The sequence below is a fragment of the Ammospiza nelsoni genome, chromosome 7, assembly GCF_027579445.1.
Source record: "Ammospiza nelsoni isolate bAmmNel1 chromosome 7, bAmmNel1.pri, whole genome shotgun sequence".
Lineage (NCBI taxonomy): Eukaryota > Metazoa > Chordata > Aves > Passeriformes > Passerellidae > Ammospiza > Ammospiza nelsoni.
The window spans coordinates 38,569,467-38,589,308 of NC_080639.1; the positions used below are offsets into that span (position 1 = coordinate 38,569,467).

Here is a 19,842-nt window from a genome sequence, read left to right on the forward strand (position 1 = left end):
CCCAGATCACAGAGATGTCCAAGGAGTCCCTGCCGTGCCTCTCGGAGTTTGTGTACCCTGCCTTGGCCGGCTGCAAAGCCCCTGTGGATGTCATTTTACCTCAGATCACATCCAACATCTGGTCAGTGGCTCCTTGCTTTTGGAGGTGATTTCAGTAAAGACTGAGCTCTTACTGAGCCCAAGTTTTAGCCAGAATTCTTTAAAGGGAATGGGGTTGGTTGGGTGAGGAAGAAACTTGAATATTTTGGCATTTTTCAACTTTTTTGGTGACGGAAAAGCTCCCCAGGGTTGGGGAGTTCGTGCAGGGCCAGGAGTTGGATTGATGATCCTGCGGCTCCCTCCAGCTGGGGATATTCCCTGATTGTGCACCAATAACCCATTTTGCCTCCCCTGCTGCAGTGCCAGGGGCCTGGGGCAGCTCATCCGAGCCAAGAACATCAAGACCGTGGGAGACCTGAGCACTCTGACAGCCCTGGAGATCAAAACCCTCCCCATCCGCTCCCCCAAGGTCTCCAATGTCAAACGAGCTCTGAGGGGATTCCATGAGCAGCAGGTAAAGTGGGATTTCAGCACCCTGGAAGCCAAAATTGATCCCATTTTCTGCAGCAGGAATGGTGCCTTTTTCCTTCATTAACAACAGCACTTTAAAATTTAATCCCTGCCTGCCTCAGTACCATGAATTCAAGATACAGATGGCTTGGTTAAACTGTTATTATTAACAGGAAAAGTGATTTGATTTATTATAATATTTATAATTTATTATGATTTATAGTTTATTTATTACTCACCTTTTTTTTTCCAATCTAAAAATGTTTTCTCTCCCCCAAACACGCCCAGGTGAAATCTCGGGTGTTGGAGGAAAGCACAGTGCTTGAAGATGCTGAGAAGCCTGGGAATGATGTGGAGGAGAAATCTCTGAGTGGAGATGAGGAAAAACTTGCAGCAGGTACCTTGCTGGTGGCTTTTTGCTTTGGATTTGGAGGGTTCTGCTGTGCTGGTGGAGAGAATTATTTTGGGTTTAGGTTTCTTCTAACCCTGAGGAAGGGCAGGGTGCAGTGCCTTTCTGGGAACGTTTCCCCTGGAATAATTGCATTGCAGGCTGCTCAGAGATGTGATTTTGTACAAACCAGCTGGAATTGTGCTCGGATTTCCCTGCATTGTCTCCTTTGCCTCCCTGCAGATCTGGTGGACGCAGGCAGCAGCACCAGCGGCAGCAGCAGCAGCAGTGGCAGTGGCAGTGGCAGTGGCGGCAGCACCAGCGGCCCTGAGCCGCCCGCCGTGGATCTGCTGGGGCAGGTGCAGGCTCTGGCAGCCCAGCTGAGCTCCGAGGGGCTCGGGGCCTACTCGGGCCGGCAGCTGCTGGAGATGCAGGAGAAGCTGCTGGGGATGGCCTCGAGCATCGCCCGGAGCCTGCAGGGCCGCTGGCTCTGCCCTCCCCACGCGGGCACCCCCGAGTAGCCGCGCCCGCCCGGGAGGGCTCCTCACTGCTCACCTGCTCTGCAGCCTGCTTGGGGCTGCAGCAGAGTTTCTTAACATCTTCATGGATTTTTTTCCTTTTTTTTTTCCCCTCTTTTATTTCTTTTCTTTTCCTTTTTTTTTTCCTTTTTTTTCTTTTTTTTTTTTCCCATATTTTCCTTTTTTTTTTCCTTTTTTTTTCCTTTTTTTCTTTTTTTTTTCCTTTCTTTTTCCCTTTTTCCTTTTTTCCCTTTTGTTTCCTTTTTGTTTCCTATTTTTTTCTTTTTTTCCCCTCCTTTTTCCCCTCCTTTTTCCCCTCCTTTTTCCCCTCCTTTTTTCCCCTCCTTTTTTCCCCTCCTTTTTTCCCCTCCTTTTTTCCCCTCCTTTTTTCCCCTCCTTTTTTCCCTCCTTTTTTTTTGCCTTTTTCTTTGCCCTTTATTTCTTTGCCTTTCTTTCTTTGCCCTTTATTTCTTTGCCTTTATTTTCTGCTGGTTCCTCCCCCCTCCCAGAGCCGTGGGCCGTTCCCTCCCTGGCAGAGCTGTTCCTGTGGGATTGCTATGCATCTTTCTTTCGGGCCGTGAAAGAAAACCTGACAAAGCTGTGCAATAGCAGAGACTGTGAAAAACCAAACCAACAGAGTAATTAAATTATTTTTTTCCAACCCAAAGTGTTCTTACTGCTGCAAACTCCTGCTGAGAGCGGGCTGAGGGCTGCAGCTGCCAGCTCTGCCCCCTCCTGGCCCAGCTGCCTCCTCCGGAGCTCTGGCAGCCCGTGTGAGGTGAGCTGGGCTTGATTCCCTCCAGCAGGAGCCTGGGATTTGTACTGGATCTATTTTTCCACGTATTTTTGTACGACTCAAGCTCAGAGGAAATGTGCTTGCACAGGAGAGACTCTGCAGAGCCCCCCAGGCTGTGCCCCTGGCCTTTGCTGGCAGCAGCTCTCCTGGTGGGAAGACTTTTCCGCGAGGAAAGGATGGATTTGGACAAGAGCTCTTTGTATATTGTGTACAGACTCACAGCAGATGTTGGGTAATAATTTATGGAGTTTTAATTGCATGGATTGCATTGCTGCTGCTTGGAGACCTTCAGCCAGAACTCCCAGGTTTTCCCTGTGGGATTCTGATCTGTATATATTGTACTGTAGCTATCCAGATGGGTGTTTATTGAGAGGAACTGCTGCAGGTGCTTTTCCAACTTTTACGTGGGCAAATAAAAGAGCTGATAGTTCCCAGACTTGTCGTGGCCTCGTGGTTTGGTGGCTTCTGGGCTTTGTCCCTCTCCAGCTTCCCCTCAGGTCGGGATTCCCAGGGCTGGGAGGGACCTTGGAGTGTCACCAGTGCTGGTGGAAGGTGGGAGCAGATCCTCCAGGACAGGGTGGGGTCTGGGCTGCAAAACTCTCAGGATTTTTTACCCTGTTTGTGTCTCATGGAGAAAAGGGATGGGACAAACAGCTGAGCTGCAAGGGGAAGCTCTGTGGGTTTTCTTGTTCTGGTTCCAGATGTGCCTCTTTAGGAGAGCTCAGCTTTCCAGGTCAGGATGTTCCTGAGCCATGGGAAGGGTTTTGATCCCAGCTCCCAGTGCTGGCAGTCCTGGACCTGCCCTGGGGAAGGACATTTCCCTCCCATGCCCCTGCTGGGAATTCTCTGACTCTGAACTCCTCAGCGGTGATGCTACAACCCCTGCTGTTAACTGGGATTTAATCTCTGGGAGACACAATACCCAGGGGTTTTTATTCCCTTCTTCCCTGTGGAGTGGCCGCTGCCAGGTGCTGCAGCAGATGAAGCAAAATCTGATGTTCAAGTGTGGAATAACCCCAGATCTGGGTCCTTGCTCAGTACAGTTTGTGGGGTGAATTCCCTTTCCCAGCACCACAGCACCCATCCATCCATACTGCAGAAACCTCAGCTTTATTCATCACTAATTTACAAGAAATCACAGCTTTTGCCCCCAGAACAGTTGCAGGAGAACATTCATGAGAGCTCAGCAAGCAGGAGAGGGGTGCTTGCTTTTCCCTCCCCAAATAAATCGGGTTGAAATCCAAAGCTTAAATGGAAAACGAAATTAAAGAGATTGAAACATTTTAGAACAGCCCATAAAAATTCTCTTTGTTGGATAATGAATCTTATAATGTGTGTGTTAATCTTTAGCAATGGAATTTTGGAGATGTTGTGTAGTATCTTAGTATGTAGATATATTAGATATCTACATCTGATCTAATATATTAGATGAAATGTTTGAAATGCCAGAAAAAATTAGGACTGTTTGGCAGGATGTGCTTAGAGGTACTTTTGGAAACATGGTGTGAAATATTCCAGGTGTGTTTTGCTCTGCAGTTATTCCTGTTGGGGCTGAGGGGGCCAGGAGGGCTTGGGGACGGTGTCCCACTCCCCAGGGAGGTGTCCCATCCCCAGGGTGAGCTGTCCCATCCCAGGATGAGCTGTCCCATCCCAGGCAGGTGTCCCATCCCAGGATGAGCTGTCCCATCCCAGTGTGAGCTGTCCCATCCCAGGATGATCTGTCCCATCCCAGGGTGAGCTGTCCCATCCCCAGGATGAGCTGTCCCATCCCCAGGATGATCTGTCCCATCCCAGGGTGATCTGTCCCATCCCAGGATGATCTGTCCCATCCCAGGATGAGCTGTCCCATCCCAGGCAGGTGTCCCATCCCAGGATGAGCTGTCCCATCCCAGTGTGAGCTGTCCCATCCCAGGATGATCTGTCCCATCCCAGGATGAGCTGTCCCATCCCAGGATGATCTGTCCCATCCCAGGATGAGCTGTCCCATCCCAGGGTGAGCTGTCCTATCCCAGGGTGAGCTGTCCCATCCCAGGATGATCTGTCCCATCCCAGGATGAGCTGTCCTATCCCAGGGTGAGCTGTCCCATCCCAGGATGATCTGTCCCATCCCAGGATGAGCTGTCCCATCCCAGGATGAGCTGTCCCATCCCAGGGAGCTGTCCCATCCCAGGGTGAGCTGTCCCATCCAGGATGAGCTGTCCCATCCCAGGGTGAGCTGTCCCATCCCCAGGATGAGCTGTCCCATCCCAGGATGAGCTGTCCCATCCCCAGGGCGCCGTCCCAGGCCGGGCTCACACGGCCTCCACGTAGTTGGCGGGCAGCATGCCGGTTTTGCCGGTTCTCTGCACGGTGCCGTACATCCAGCCCTCGTCGATGGCCTGCACGTTGACAATGGTGTCCCCGTCCTTGAAGGACACCTCGTCCGCGTCCGCCGCCGTGTAGTCGTACATGGCCCGGAACGTCTTCTGCAGGGACACGGGGGACACAAGGGACAAGGTCAGAGCCTTACGTAGCTCAGAACTTCTGAAGGGACACAAAGGACATGGCCACATCCTGACATGGCCTGGAATGTCTTCTGCAGGGACACAGGGGACACAAAGGGACGTGGTCACGCTCTGCCATGGCCTGGAACGTCTGCAGGGACGTGGTGACACCCTGACATAGCTCAGAAGGGATGTGGTCACACCCTGACATGACTCAGAACCTCTTCTGAAGGGACAGAACGGACATGGTCACACCCTGATGTGGCCTGGAACGTCTTCTGCAGGGACACAGGACAGAAGGGACGTAGCCAAAGCCTTACAGGGGACACAAGGGACATGACCACACCCTGACGTGGCCCAGACCCTCTTCAGAAGGGACGCAAGGGACATGGTCAGAGCCTTACAGGGGACAGTATGTCTTCAGGGACACAAAAGGACAGAAGGGACATGGTCACACCTTGGCATGGGACAAAAGGGACACAGTCAAACTCTGACATAGCCTGGAATGTCTTCTGCAAGGACAGAAGGGACATAGGGATGGGACTGGTGTCACAGCAGGGTGTGGCTGCTCATTCAAACCTGGCTGTGGATTCTCCTCCCTCCCTGAGCCCCTGGGGTACCTGAGTGCCACAACCCCGGGGCTGCTGGTGACACTGAGCCTGAGCAGTGTCCCCACAGTGGCCTTAGGCACCAGCAGCTCCAAGTGTCACTCAGAAGTTGTTGCCTCCCAGCAGTTCCTGGGGGCGATGCCATTCCCAGTGTCCTTTACTCCAGAGGCAATTTCTGACCAAGCACTTCCTCCCAGCCCTCAGTTTGCAAGGGCTGAGTAGGAAGAAGAGCCCATGCCAGGGTTCCAAATGCCCATGCCAGGGTTCCAAATGCCCATGCCAGGTTTCCAAATGCCCATGCCAGGTTTCCAAATGCCCATGCCAGGGTTCCAAATGCCCATTCCAGGTTTCCAAATGCCCATGCCAGGTTTCCAAATGCCCATGCCAGGGTTCCAAATGCTCATTCCAATTTCCAGCCACAGGGGAGGCTCTGTCCCCCTTAAGTCCCTGTCACACCTGGTTTCATACAGACTCTCAGCCCCACAGACTGGGATGTCACCAACTTGGTCTCGCATTAACACTATTAATTAGTGTTAATTAACAATTAATCAGTGGCTGTGACCCCTCCAGGTGCCCCAGGGTTACTCACCCCAGCAGTGGAGGGGTGGGAAGGCACTGAGGACACCGTGGTTTGCTGGGTGGCCACTGAGGAGGAGCGTTGCTGTGGCAGCTCAATGGTCTTGACCTGCTTGTAGCCCACTGCAGAGAGAGGGTGGGGTTATTATGGGATGGAGAAAGATCATTGTGAGGGGTTATTTATTATGGGATTGTGATGGAGCTGGTCTGGATAGAGATGATTGTGTGGGGTTATGGGATTGTGATAGAGGCGGTCTGGAGAAGGATCATTGTGTGTGGATTATGGGATTGTGGTGGAGCTGGTTGGGATAAAGATCAGGGATGGGCCCCAGGGTGGGTTAAGGTCAGTTTAAATGCACATTTACAGCTGTGGCTTGTGCACAACTCGGCATTTTGGAGATGTTTTCCCTGGCTGTGGGGGCTGCTGCACACACTGGCACGAGCAGCGAGGATCCTGTGTGTCCCCAGGGGGGCTGTACCTGTGGCCGTGGTGGTGAAGAAGCCCCCGTTGCTGTAGTAGGACAGGCGCTGGTCGGTGCCCTCCGAGGGCTCGGATTTCTCGTCGGCCGCGCCGCTGATGCTCAGGGCGCTGGCGGAGCGCGAGTGCTCGCGGCTGCGGCGCTGCGCCTGGACTGGGGGCACACGGGGACTGTCACCACCCGGGGGGCTCGGAGCCACCAACCCTGGGGCTCTTGGAGCCACCAAACCCAGGGCTCTCAGAGTTCCCAACCCTAGAGCTGAGACCTCATAGAACCCCAGCCCTGCTAAGCTCAACTTTTCCACAATCCCAGTGTACCGTAGTGGGATTTCCCAGTGCTTTTTTAAGTATTCCATGCTGAAGTCCAGCTCGTCAATATTCACGGTATTTTATCCTTTCTCCAGACTCTTTACCCTTAGTCCTCATTGCTTACAAATTTTTTATTCTAATTATCCTGTGATTTTCTTCCTGACACAGCACTGGACTGTCCCCACGATTTTCTACCATCCAGGTATTTTTCCTCTCAGACAGGAGTTAAATAAAAAGGTCACTGAGAACAGCCTGTTCAGTAATTCCAAGAGGAACCACAGGTTGTACCATGGCAGCTGTGGATCATATAAACAATCCTCCTCCTGCCTCTGTTGGATCCTTTTACAATAGGAAAATTAATAATGTATTTTTGGCCATTAGTTACACTGGTGAGGAGCAGCTACAGCCAATTTCTCCCCTGTGTCCCTTGGGGTGTCTCAGCTCTGTTTGGCACCCAGACCCCCCCTTGCAGGAGTTCAATCCCATTTCCCCCTGCAGCCCCTGGGACGCACCTGAGATCATGTGCAGGCTCCGGGACTGGATGTTGTCCTCGGCGGGGTCGTAGTCGAAGACGGAGCCGGGGTTGGTTCTCCACACCCGGAGCCCTGCAGGACAAAGGACATTTCCTGAGGAGAGGCCGAGCAGCACAGCCTGGCAGGACAGCAGGACAGGAGCTGTGCCCTCCCAGCACTGGGAATGGCCAAGGCCGGGCTGGATGGGGCTGGGAGCACCCTGGGATAGTGGAAGGTGTCCTGCTCATGGCAGGGTGGGACTGGATGGGCTTTAATGTCCCTGCACTCCAAACCAGTCTGGAATTCTTTGAAAAATCACCGTTATTTTATAAATTAATGCTTCTCAATTCTGCAGCAGAGATTAGGCTTTTTTACAATCAATCTACAGCACGGTATTTCTCTAATAGATAGAGATGGAGTTCAGAATAGAACCATAAATGCAGTGTGACATCATCAAGGTGGGGAAAGCAGGTTACAGGTGATTTGCAGCTGTTGGGGCAGAATATTTCCAAAAAGGATTTGGATGAGAACATCCCCAAATAATGTTGAATTGGAATTGATGTGGCTGAGCTTAAATTGAACCCCTCCTGCAGCAGATGTGCCCAGGGCTCCTGACCTGTGATGTTCTCCTGGTCCTGGTCCACGCGTTTCCGCTCCATCTCCACCACCCTCCTCTGGATGCCCCTGTAGCTGATGTCACTGAAGTCCTGCATGTTCTTCTTCACGCGCTCCGTGATGGGGTCGGTCACCACGGGCGTGAAGCTCCCCTTGCTCTTCTCAAAGTCCTCGTGGTACTTCACCTGCAATTCCAAAGGATTGTCATTCCTGCTTCCCTCAGGGCATTGCCAGCTCCTGAACTTGGCCTTTCCCAGTCCTAACCCCAGACTTGCTTTAGCATTAAAGCCTTGGGGTACCTAAACCTGGTTGGACACGTCGTCCTTGCTGCCAGGCAGGGTTATTTTTATATTGAACTCCTTTTATATTGAACTTTATATTGAAATTTTACATTGAACTCCTTTTATGTTGACCTCCCAGGGGAAGGCCATGCTGGCAGAGCTCTTACAGTGGAGATGTGTTTCTGGGTCTCCCGCACGCGCCGCATCTCCGGCGTGTCCAGGACGTAGGCAGCTTTTCCTTGGACTTGCTTGCGGAAACTGTCCGAGTAAAGAACCTGCCAGGGGAGGAGGAGCACAGGAATCACCTCTGGAGCACCAGGCTGCCAAAGAAGGGCCAGCCCCAGATTTTTATACCATTTTTTATAAGTGATCTTACTGAAGAACCACAATTTTATACGTCACAGAGTATCGTATAATACTCTGTAATTTGAAATTTAAGTGTTTAAAAACTCCCCAAGAGAACCCAATTCAGTGCAGAAATACTTGATTGCACCAGGACATTTTGAAGAATTCCATATCCTTCCAAGCCTCTCCTGCCTGAGAGAGGGTTTCAGGGATTCCTGTGTTTCACCCACCGAGCTGATGTTCTCCTGGTTGCGTTTGGCTCTCTCCATCTCCGGGGTCAGCGGGGTCGGGGTTCCCTTGGCCATGTGCTCCTTGTACAGCACCTGCAGGGCACAGACACAGCTCAGGCTGGAAGGATCCCAGCTTCTCCTGGGAATGGGGTTAATGGTCAAGCAAACTCAGCCCCGCAGAGTGGAAAAGATCTCGGGAAACAAAGCAGCTGAAACGTTACTGGCAAAAGGTAAGAAAAATAATTTAAAACATCAAAGGGAAAATAGGCAAAAATAAGGAAAACTGGGAAAATAAGGCTGATTAGGTGGAGTTTGGCTGAGGATGGTTATTTTGACACAAGGTGCTTGGCTGAGCTTTCAGTACCGAGCTGATTTGTTCTTGGTTCCGCTTGACTCTCTCCATCTCCGGAGTGACCGGGCTGGGAGTGGCCTTCCCTAAACCTTCCCTGTATGCAACCTACAGACCACAGAGGAGCTGTCACAGGGCAGAACTCCACACCACACCCGGGCTGTTACTGCGTTTGCACTCAACACCACCCGTTAGGATAAAACAAAATAAATTAAGGAAAAATCGTATTAACAAGTTAAACAACAAAAAAATCCTTTAAAATTAGGAAAGGGGGGGGGGAGGGAGAATCAGGAAAAATTGTATTAACAAGTTAAACAACAAAAAAATCCTTTAAAATTAGGAAAGGGGGGAAAAAGTCAGGAAAAATCGTATTAACAAGTTAAATGACCAAAAAAAATCCTTTAGAATTCCAGTACTTAAGAGGTGACTTTTGAAAGGAAAAATTAGCGGGTTAAATAAAACCGGGCAGAGTGAGGTTATTCAGAAGAGCTCTGTGCCCTCCTGGGTGTTAACACGGGAGCTCTGGCAGGGTTTTCCTGCGGGAATACCGAGCTAATCTGCTCCTGGTTGCGTCTCACTCGCTCCATCTCGGGAGTGACGGGCGTGGGGGTCGCCTGCCCCACGTTCTCTTTGTACAACACCTGCGGGACAAACGCGAGCCGGGCTCTCAAACAGCCCAAAACACCAGGGCTCAACACAAATTATCCCTTTGTTACCACATCTCAAAATCTCAAAGGTTTAGTGAGGAACAGGAATGGGAAAACTGGGATTTGGGGTTAAGGGCTTTATCCAGGTGGCTCCAGAGGTTCAGGAAGTGCCTCTGGCTCTAAAAAGCTGTGTAAGAAATTATTTATCTGCTTTTTTAAAATCTATATTTGAAGCAATTTCTCAACATAAATTATCACTTTGTTACCACATCTCAAAATCTCAAATGTTTAGTGAGGAACATGAGGAGGAAATGTGGGATTTGGGGTTAAGGGCTCTATCCAGGGGCTCCGGAGGCTCAGGGAGTGCCTCTGCCTCTAAGAAGCCGTGTAAGAAATGCTTTATGTGCTTTTTTAATCTGTATTTGATACAATTCCTGATCTTTTTTAAATCTATATTTGAAGCAATTTCTCAACACAAATTATTACTTTCTTACCAGATTTCAAAACCTCAAACGTTTAGTGAGGAACAGGGAAGGGAGAACTGGGATTTGGGGTTAAGGGCTCTATCCAGGTGGCTCCAGAGGCTCAGGAAGTGCCTCTGGCTCTAAAAAGCTGTGTAAGAAATGCTTTATGTGCTTTTTAAAGTCTACATTTGAAGCAATTGCTGATCTTTTGGGGAGGGAGGTGGAAGTTTTTTTGCCACACTGCCCCAGTAATGATGTCAGGGATCCTGAAGTCAAATCCACCTGAAAATCCAATGGAAGGTGAAACACTGAACACAGAGAGAAGCCTGAAAACCTGGGCTAGTGAGAGGTAAGGGAATGAAATGATCTCTGTGTCCCTTCCAACCCAAACATTCCCTGATCCCCACCAAGGGATCTGAACTCCTGAGAGGGTCTGGATAGAACCCACAAATTTACAAACCAAGTTGTAAAAAAGGCCTAAAACTCTGGATCACACTGTTAACACCAAAGTAATTTGGGTTTAGAAGGAGCAATTAATGTGCAGAAAAAAAAGAAATACATCTCTTTTTAAATTAAAACCAGCTCTGAGTGGGAGTTAGGCTGTTACTTGATTAAGTTGAAGCACAAAGGAAAGCAGAAATTCCTGGGAAGGTACCGAGCTAATGATCTCTTGATTGCGTTTGACTCTCTCCATCTCGGGGGTGATGGGGGTCGGGGTAACCTTCCCCACATTTTCCTTGTACAAAACCTACAAGGGAGTACCCAAATGTCATTGAAAAGGAAAGGAAAAAGAAAGAAAAAAAAAAAAAAAAAAAAAAAAAAAAAAAAAAAAAGCCAAAAAGCAGAACAAAGAGCTTTGGAGCCGTCCCACCGAGTTAGGTCTGGGCATGGGGAGGAGTTGGAGCTTTGCCATTAATTAATCTGGGATGCAAGAACGACGGCAAAGCACAGGGGGAGTAAGAAAGGGTTTAAAAATTCAATCAAGACAACACCATCCCTCCCAAAAAGGGATTGTTTTTCCCCATTAAAAGCCTGCCTTGGGTTTTGGTTTTTAGTTTTCCCATTAAAGAGAAGCCGGCGCGGTTTGTGTGCGAGCACGGGCAGGGCCTCGGGGCAGAGGCGTTTCAGGGGTTAATAAGCACAGGCTGCTGAGGCTCCAGCCGGGTTAAACACCCCACTGCGGCTTTTAGGGACTTCTCCTGCCGTAAGTACCGAGCTAATGATCTCCTGGTTGCGTTTGACTCTCTCCATCTCGGGGGTGACGGGCGTGGGGGTGGCTTTCCCTATGTTCTCCTTGTACAACACCTGCGGGATGAGAGAGCCCACAAAGGCACGGTCAGCACCAGCTCTCCCCGCACGTCCCCTTTCCCTCGGATTCAGCCCACAGGTGCTTTTAGAGCAGGTCCTGGGCACCGGTTTAGTACAGGAGTAGTTTGGCAGCCTGGCTTGAACTGCTGCTGATAACGGGGTAAGTACCAAAAAGCACAAAATCCCCCTGGAGAGGCTGAGCACGGCAGAAAACCCAATCAACTGCTAAAAGAAATTAGCAATTAAACCCGATTAAAATAAATGGCAGCACTGCAGAGAAAAGGAGAGGAGTTTGAGAGGGTTTAGGATTAGAAGAGGACATTAAAATCACTCTTGAAACCAAGATCAACTGACCCGAGTTAACATTTCAACCGGAGAAAGCCACGCGTGAGGAGCGAGCCCTGCGCTGAGCTGCGTTATTTTGGGACAAATCCTTCTCCAAACGGTTAAAAAGGGCTTGGAAAGAGTTAAAAGGTTCCAACTCTGGGTTTAGAGAGTTAAAGGAAGTTTTGCTCTTGGCAAAGTACCGAGCTGCAAATCTCCTGGTTGCGTTTGACCCTCTCCATCTCGGGGGTGACAGCAGTGGGGGTCCCTGTCCCCACGCTCTCTTTGTACAACACCTGCACAACAAGAAACCATCCAAAGCCATCAGCACTCATCAAATCCAAATTTTCCTGCGGAATGGGAGCTTCTAACCTCCCACTGCAGCCACCTGAGAAATCACTCCCTCCCTCTTCCATGGTTAAAGCAATGCACAAAGAATTTTAGATATAAAACATATAAAGGGAAGATGGAACAGGGAATAAAACGGTTTAAAACGTTAAGAATAAAATAAATATTTGTAAATAACTCCAAAAAATGTAAATATTTGTAAATAATTCCATCAGTGAAGAAGTCAGAGGTCAGTAACACAGTGAGAAAGTGAGAATTGATTATGAGGATGTGTTTGTGGGGATGTGTTTGTGGTGTTTGTGAAGATGTGTTTGTGGTGTTTGTAGGGATGTGTTTATGGGGGATATGTTTGTGGAGATGTATTTGTGGTGTTTGTTAGGGAGTGTTTGTGGTGTTTGTGGGAATGTGTTTATGAGGATGTGTTTGTGGAGATGTATTGGTGGAGTTTGTGAGGATGTGTTTGTGGGGATGTGTTTATGGTGTTTGTGGGAATGTATTTATGAGGATATGTTTGTGGTGTTTGTGAGGATGTACGTGTGAGGATGTGTTTGTGGGGATGTGTTTGTGAGGATTGCTTGTGGTGTTTATGAGGATGTGTTTGTGGAGTTTGTTGGGATGTGTTTGTGGTGTTTATGAGGATGTGTTTGTGGGGATGTTTATGGGGATGTGTTTGTGCAGATTGTTTATGGTGTTTGTGGGGATGTGTTTGTGGAGTTTGTAGGGACGTGATGGTGGGGATGTATTTATGAGGAATGTGTTTGTGGTGTTTGTGGGGATGTTTATGGGGATGTGTTCGTGGTGTTTGTGGGGATGTTTATGGGGATGTGTTTGTGGTGCTTATGGGGATGTGTTCGTGGTGTTTGTGGGGATGTTTATGAGGATGTGTTTGTGGTGTTTATGGGGATGTGTTTGTGGTGTTTGTGGGGATGTTTATGGGGATCTGTTTGTGGTGTTTGTGGGGATGTTTATGGGGATGTGTTTGTGGTGTTTGTGGGGATGTTTATGGGGATGTGTTTGTGAGGATGTGTTTGTGGTGTTTGTGGGGATATTTGTGAGGATGTGTTTGTGGGGATGTGTTTGTGGTGTTTGTGGGGATATTTGTGAGGATGTGTTTGTGTGGATGTGTTTGTGAGTGTATTAAGCAGAAGGAGGGAGGAGCTGTGTATTTTCAGGGATGTTAGTGAGCACAGTCACGGGGAGAGCTCCTGCTGCCCACGGTACCGAGCTGAGGTGCTCCTGGTTGCGCCTGACCCGCTCCAGCTCGGGGGTGACCGGGATGGGGGTGCCCGTGCCCAGCTCCTCCCGGTACAGAACCTGCGGGAAAACGGGACACAGACCCGGGATGGGAGGGAGGAAAGGCAGAATCCAGCTGCAAACAGCAGCGCTGCTCACGCCCGGACACAAACCCGGGCGGGAAAAGCTGTGACAGCACCAAACAACCCCGAATAAAGCGGCTCCGCATCCTCTCCCAGCCCAGCGCATCCCACCCAGGCACGGTTTAGTTCTCCAGGGTAAAATCAGGAAAATCGGGAAAATTCACAGAACAAAACTGGATGGGGATTACATAACGAAAACAGGGTGGGTTTTTAAGAGTTAAAAAAAAAAAAGTGTTGGGACTAACTAAGGAAAGGCAGCGGGGTTTTAAGAGTTAAAAAAAGAATTGTGGAGAATAAATTAGGAAAACATGGGGTTTTAGAGTTAAAAAAAATATTCTTGAGACTAAATTGAGAAAACGGTGGATTTTTAGTTGAAACAACAGGATTGTTTGGGCTAAATAAAGAAAATAGAGTGGGTTTTAAGAGGTTAAAAAAGGTATTCTTGGGACTAAAAAAGGAAATAGAGTGGGTTTTTAAGAGTTAATAAAAGGATTTCTGAGACTAATTAAGGAAAAAATGGTGGGATTTTGATAGTTAAAAAAAGGCAATCACACTCCAAAAGATGGGATGCAATTACTAAAATGATGTAATGAAACATCAAGGGAATAAGAAAAAATGTTAGTAATAATTATAAAGGAAAAAAAATTCTGAGAGGGACCAGGACAATATTTTTTTGGGTAAGTCAATTATAAGAAAAAAGAATATTGTTTTATTGGTTAAAAAGTCTTTAAGAATTGATTAAAGGGGAATTTTTTGGCTTTTAGAATTGCAAGCTACCGAGCTAATGTGTTCTTGATTGCGTTTGACCCTCTCAATCTCGGGGGTGACAGGGGTGGGGGTTCCTCTCCCCAGCTCCTCCTTGTACAACACCTGTGGGATGAGGGGCAAAAAACAGAATCAAAGCAGCACCAAAACCACCCAGAGCACCAGAGAGGGGCTGCTGACACATCCTGGGGGGAAAAATCCTTGGGATAAAAAACTCATCTAAAACTCTGCTAGGGCTGAGGCTGAAGGAGGCTGGATTTAAGTGGGATATTGGGGAAAAAAAATTTATATAGAAATAATATTCTATATAATAGAAATAATTATATATTATATATAAAATGAATATTAATCAATTAATATAGAATAATATAATTTATATATTCAAAAATATGTATTAACTACATATTATTTCTAGTGCTCTCCTGGTTTTAGTGGCCCTTTCCTCACCTTTCCACACATTCCAACCCCCCAGAACACTTCCAGTGCATACCTGCCACATTTGCTAAAGGATAAGGCACCAAACCCAAAGGAAAAGGCACCAAACCCAAAGGAAAAGGCACCAATCCCAAAGGAAAAGGCTCAAACGCAAAGGAAAAGGCTCAAACCCAAAGGAAAAGGTTCAATCCCAAAGGAAAAGGCTCAATCCCAAAGGAAAGGCTCAAACCCAAAGGAAAAGGCACCAAACCCAAAGGAAAAGGCTCAAACCCAAAGGAAAATGCACCAATCCCAAAGGAAAAGGCACCAAACCCAAAGGAAAAGGCTCAAACCCAAAGGAAAATGCACCAATCCCAAAGGAAAAGGCACCAAACCCAAAGGAAAAGGTTCTATCCCAAAGGAAAGGCTCAATCCCAAAGGAAAAGGCTCAAACCCAGAGGAAAAGGCTCAAACCCAAAGGAAAAGGCTCAATCCCAAAGGAAAAGGCTCAATCCCAAAGGAAAGGCTCAGTCCCAAGGCAGGAGCAATGCAGGCACCAATCCCAGCTGATTTCCCATCCCACCCCATCACTGCAGCCTCAGGGATCACAGGTTTGAGTAAGGCAAGGAATAGTTTGGATTTTTTACATGGGAAATCAGGGGAAATCAAAAATAATCAAGGATTGAAGTGATTAATGAAAGGAAAAGCAGATCATAAAAATATGGCAGGAAAAATATGGGAAGAAGGGATCTAAACTCATTAGTGATGGGTCCAATCAAAATAAGTCAGGGATTGCCAAAGGGAAAATGGCAGAACTCAAGGAATGGGATGTTCTTGTGTCAATCAATTATTCTGCGGTTAAGATTATTTTAAAATTGATTAAGAGGGATTTTTTTTTTGCTTTTGGAATTGCAAGCTACCGAGCTAATGTGTTCTTGATTGCGTTTGACCCTCTCAATCTCGGGGGTGACAGGGGTGGGGGTTCCTCTCCCCAGCTCCTCCTTGTACAACACCTGTGGGATGAGGGGCAAAAAACAGAATCAAAGCAGCACCAAAACCACCCAGAGCACCAGAGAGGGGCTGCTGACACATCCTGGGGGGAAAAATCCTTGCGATAAAAAACTCATCTAAAACTCTGCTAGGGCTGAGGCTGAAGGAGGCTGGATTTAAGTGGGATATTGGGGAAAAAAAATTATATAGAAATAATAGTCTATATAATAGAAATAATTATATATTATATATAAAATGAATATTAATCAATTAATATAGAATACTATAATTTATATATTCAAAAATATATTATGTATTAACTACATATTATTTCTAGTGCTCTCCTGGTTTTAGTGGCCCTTTCCTAACCTTTCCACACATTCCAACCCCCCAGAACACTTCCAGTGCATCCCTGCCACATTTGCTAAAGGAAAAGGCACCAAACCCAAAGGAAAAGGCACCAAACCCAAAGGAAAAGGCACCAAACCCAAAGGAAAAGGCTCAATCCCAAAGGAAAAGGCTCAATCCCAAAGGAAAAGGCACCAAACCCAAAGGAAAAGGCACCAATCCCAAAGGAAAAGGCTCAAACGCAAAGGAAAAGGCTCAAACCCAAAGGAAAAGGTTCAATCCCAAAGGAAAAGGCTCAATCCCAAAGGAAAGGCTCAAACCCAAAGGAAAAGGCTCAATCCCAAAGGAAAAGGCTCAAACCCAAAGGAAAATGCACCAATCCCAAAGGAAAAGGCACCAAACCCAAAGGAAAAGGTTCTATCCCAAAGGAAAAGGCTCAATCCCAAAGGAAAAGGCTCAAACGCAGAGGAAAAGGCTCAAACCCAAAGGAAAAGGCTCAATCCCAAAGGAAAAGGCTCAAACCCAAAGGAAAAGGCTCAATCCCAAAGGAAAAGGCTCAGTCCCAAGGCAGGAGCAATGCAGGCACCAATCCCAGCTGATTTCCCATCCCACCCCATCACTGCAGCCTCAGGGATCACAGGTTTGAGTAAGGCAAGGAATAGTTTGGATTTTTTACATGGGAAATCAGGGGAAATCAAAAATACTCAAGGATTGAAGTGATTAATGAAAGGAAAAGCAGATCATAAAAATATGGCAGGAAAAATATGGGAAGAAGGGATCTAAACTCATTAGTGATGGGTCTAATAAAAATAAATCAGGAATTACAGAGGGAAAAATGGCAGAACTCAAGGAATGGGATGCTCTTGTGTCAATCAATTATTCTGCGGTTAAGATTATTTTAAATTGATTAGGAGGGATCGTTTTTTGCATTTGGATTTCCAAGCTACCGAGCTAATGTGTTCTTGATTGCGTTTGACCCTCTCAATCTCGGGGGTGACAGGGGTGGGGGTTCCTCTCCCCAGCTCCTCCTTGTACAACACCTGTGGGATGAGGGGCAAAAAACAGAATCAAAGCAGCACCAAAACCACCCAGAGCACCAGAGAGGGGCTGCTGACACATCCTGGGGGGAAAAATCCTTGCGATAAAAAACTCATCTAAAACTCTGCTAGGGCTGAGGCTGAAGGAGGCTGAATTTAAGTGGGATATTGGGGAAAAAAAAATTATATAGAAATAATAGTCTATATAATAGAAATAATTATATATTATATATAAAATGAATATTAATCAATTAATATAGAATACTATAATTTATATATTCAAAAATATATTATGTATTAACTACATATTATTTCTAGTGCTCTCCTGGCTTTAGTGGCACTTCCCTCACCTTTCCACACATTCCAACCCCCCCCAACCCTTCCAGTGCATCCCTGCCACATTTCCTAAAGGAAAAGGCCCCAAATCCAAAGGAAAAGGCCCCAAACCCAAAGGAAAAGGCTCAATCCCAAAGGAAAAGGCTCAAACCCAAAGGAAAAGGCTCAAACCCAAAGGAAAAGGCACCAAACCTAAAGTAAAAGTGACCAAACCCAAAAGAAAAGACTCAAACCCAACGGAAAAGACTCAAACCCAAAGGAAAAGGTCAATCCCAAAGGAAAAGGCTCAAACCCAAAGGAAAAGGCTCAATCCCAAAGGAAAAGGCTCAATCCCAAAGGAAAAGGCTCAAACCCAAAGGAAAAGGCTCAATCCCAAAGGAAAAGGCTCAATCCCAAAGGAAAAGGCTCAAATCCAAAGGAAAAGGCTCAGTCCCAAGGCAGGAGGAACGCAGGCACCAATCCCAGCTGATTTCCCATCCCACACCCATCACAGCCACTGATATGAGTAAGGCAAGGAACAGTTTGGGTTTTATACACGGCAAAACCAGGGCAAATCAAAAATAATCAAGGATTGAAGTGATTAATGAAAGGAAAAGCAGATCATAAAAATATGGCAGGAAAAATATGGGAAGAAGGGATCTAAACTCATTAGTGATGGGTCCAATCAAAATAAGTCAGGGATTGCCAAAGGGAAAATGGCAGAACTCAAGGAATGGGATGTTCTTGTGTCAATCAATTATTCTGCGGTTAAGATTATTTTAAAATTAATTAAGAGGGATTTTTTTTTGCTTTTGGAATTGCAAGCTACCGAGCTAATGTGTTCTTGATTGCGTTTGACCCTCTCAATCTCGGGGGTGACAGGGGTGGGGGTTCCTCTCCCCAGCTCCTCCTTGTACAACACCTGTGGGATGAGGGGCAAAAAACAGAATCAAAGCAGCACCAAAACCACCCAGAGCACCAGAGAGGGGCTGCTGACACATCCTGGGGGGAAAAATCCTTGCGATAAAAAACTCATCTAAAACTCTGCTAGGGCTGAGGCTGAAGGAGGCTGGATTTAAGTGGGATATTGAGGAAAAAAATCTATATTTATATATCAATAATATTCTATATAAAATATTATAAATAATTATATACAATATATAAAATGCATATTAATCAACTAATATAGACTGCTATAATTTATATATTCAAAAATATATTATGTATTAACTACATATTATTTCTAGTGCTCTCCTGGTTTTAGTGGCCCTTCCCTCACCTTTCCACACATTCCAACCCCCCCAACACTTCCAGTGCACCCCTGCCACATTTGCTAAAGGAAAAGGCACCAAACCCAAAGGAAAAGGCACCAAACCCAGAGGAAAAGGCTCAATCCCAAAGGAAAAGGTTCAATCCCAAAGGAAAAGGCACCAAACCCAAAGGAAAAGGCTCAAACCCAAAGGAAAATGCTCAATCCCAAAGGAAAGGCTCAAACCCAAAGGAAAAGGCTCAATCCCAAAGGAAAGGCTCAAACCCAAAGGAAAAGGCTCAGTCCCAAAGGAAAAGGTTCAATCCCAAATGAAAAGGCTCAATCCCAAAGGAAAAGGCTCAATCCCAAAGGAAAAGGCTCAATCCCAAAGGAAAGGCTCAAACCCAAAAGAGAAGACTCAAACCCAAAGGAAAAGGCTCAAACCCAAAGGAAAATGCACCAATCCCAAAGGAAAAGGCACCAAACCCAAAGGAAAAGGCTCAAACCCAAAGGAAAATGCACCAATCCCAAAGGAAAAGGCACCAAACCCAAAGGAAAAGGTTCAATCCCAAAGGAAAAGGCTCAATCCCAAAGGAAAAGGCTCAAACCCAGAGGAAAAGGCTCAAACGCAGAGGAAAAGGCTCAAACCCAGAGGAAAAGGCTCAAACCCAAAGGAAAAGGCTCAATCCCAAAGGAAAAGGCTCAGTCCCAAGGCAGGAGCAATGCAGGCACCAATCCCAGCTGATTTCCCATCCCACCCCATCACTGCAGCCTCAGGGATCACAGGTTTGAGTAAGGCAAGGAATAGTTTGGATTTTTTACATGGGAAATCAGGGGAAATCAAAAATACTCAAGGATTGAAGTGATTAATGAAAGGAAAAGCAGATCCTAAAAAATATGGCAGGAAAAAGATGGGAAGAAGGGATCTGAACTCATTAATGATGGATCCAATCAAAATGAGTCAGGGATTGCCGAGGGAAAAAGGCGAACACAAGGAATGGGATGTTCTGGTGTCAATCAATTATTTTGGGGTTAAGATTACTTTAAAATTGATTAGGAGGGATCATTTTTGGCTTTTGGAATTGCAAGCTACCGAGCTAATGTGTTCTTGATTGCGTTTGACCCTCTCAATCTCGGGGGTGACAGGGGTGGGGGTTCCTCTCCCCAGCTCCTCCTTGTACAACACCTGTGGGGCAACAGGGCAGTCAAAAAGAGGTAAA

General features: G+C 47.0%; 2 protein-coding genes across 24 annotated transcripts in view; one reads left to right on the forward strand and one right to left on the reverse strand.

Moving 5' to 3' along the window:
* Positions 1 to 1,687, forward strand: part of RIF1 (replication timing regulatory factor 1) — a 37,851-nt gene extending 36,164 nt beyond the window's left edge. Inside the window, exons 32-35 of the mRNA XM_059476519.1 lie at positions 6 to 121; positions 400 to 553; positions 838 to 946; positions 1,181 to 1,687. Coding sequence (XP_059332502.1) covers positions 6 to 121; positions 400 to 553; positions 838 to 946; positions 1,181 to 1,458 — 657 coding nt within the window. The 3' untranslated portion in view covers positions 1,459 to 1,687. The remainder of the gene's footprint in view (positions 1 to 5; positions 122 to 399; positions 554 to 837; positions 947 to 1,180) is intronic.
* A 2,767-nt stretch (positions 1,688 to 4,454) lies between these two features.
* Positions 4,455 to 19,842, reverse strand: part of NEB (nebulin) — a 99,935-nt gene continuing 84,547 nt past the window's right edge. For 11 of the 23 annotated variants that reach the window (XM_059476273.1, XM_059476290.1, XM_059476295.1 and 8 more), the window contains 13 exons: positions 13,350 to 13,442; positions 11,984 to 12,076; positions 11,361 to 11,453; positions 10,804 to 10,896; positions 9,586 to 9,678; positions 9,053 to 9,145; positions 8,689 to 8,781; positions 8,281 to 8,388; positions 7,834 to 8,017; positions 7,218 to 7,310; positions 6,398 to 6,550; positions 5,932 to 6,041; positions 4,455 to 4,716 (listed from right to left, as the gene is read on the reverse strand). In XM_059476273.1, the coding sequence (XP_059332256.1) occupies positions 4,543 to 4,716; positions 5,932 to 6,041; positions 6,398 to 6,550; positions 7,218 to 7,310; positions 7,834 to 8,017; positions 8,281 to 8,388; positions 8,689 to 8,781; positions 9,053 to 9,145; positions 9,586 to 9,678; positions 10,804 to 10,896; positions 11,361 to 11,453; positions 11,984 to 12,076; positions 13,350 to 13,442 (1,473 nt within the window). In that variant the 3' untranslated portion in view covers positions 4,455 to 4,542. Of the gene's footprint in view, positions 4,717 to 5,931; positions 6,042 to 6,397; positions 6,551 to 7,217; positions 7,311 to 7,833; positions 8,018 to 8,280; positions 8,389 to 8,688; positions 8,782 to 9,052; positions 9,146 to 9,585; positions 9,679 to 10,803; positions 10,897 to 11,360; positions 11,454 to 11,983; positions 12,077 to 13,349; positions 13,443 to 14,281; positions 14,375 to 15,603; positions 15,697 to 16,968; positions 17,062 to 18,202; positions 18,296 to 19,715; positions 19,809 to 19,842 lie in introns of all 23 variants that reach the window. The other 12 variants (XM_059476297.1, XM_059476287.1, XM_059476284.1 and 9 more) reach the window with 7 other exon arrangements.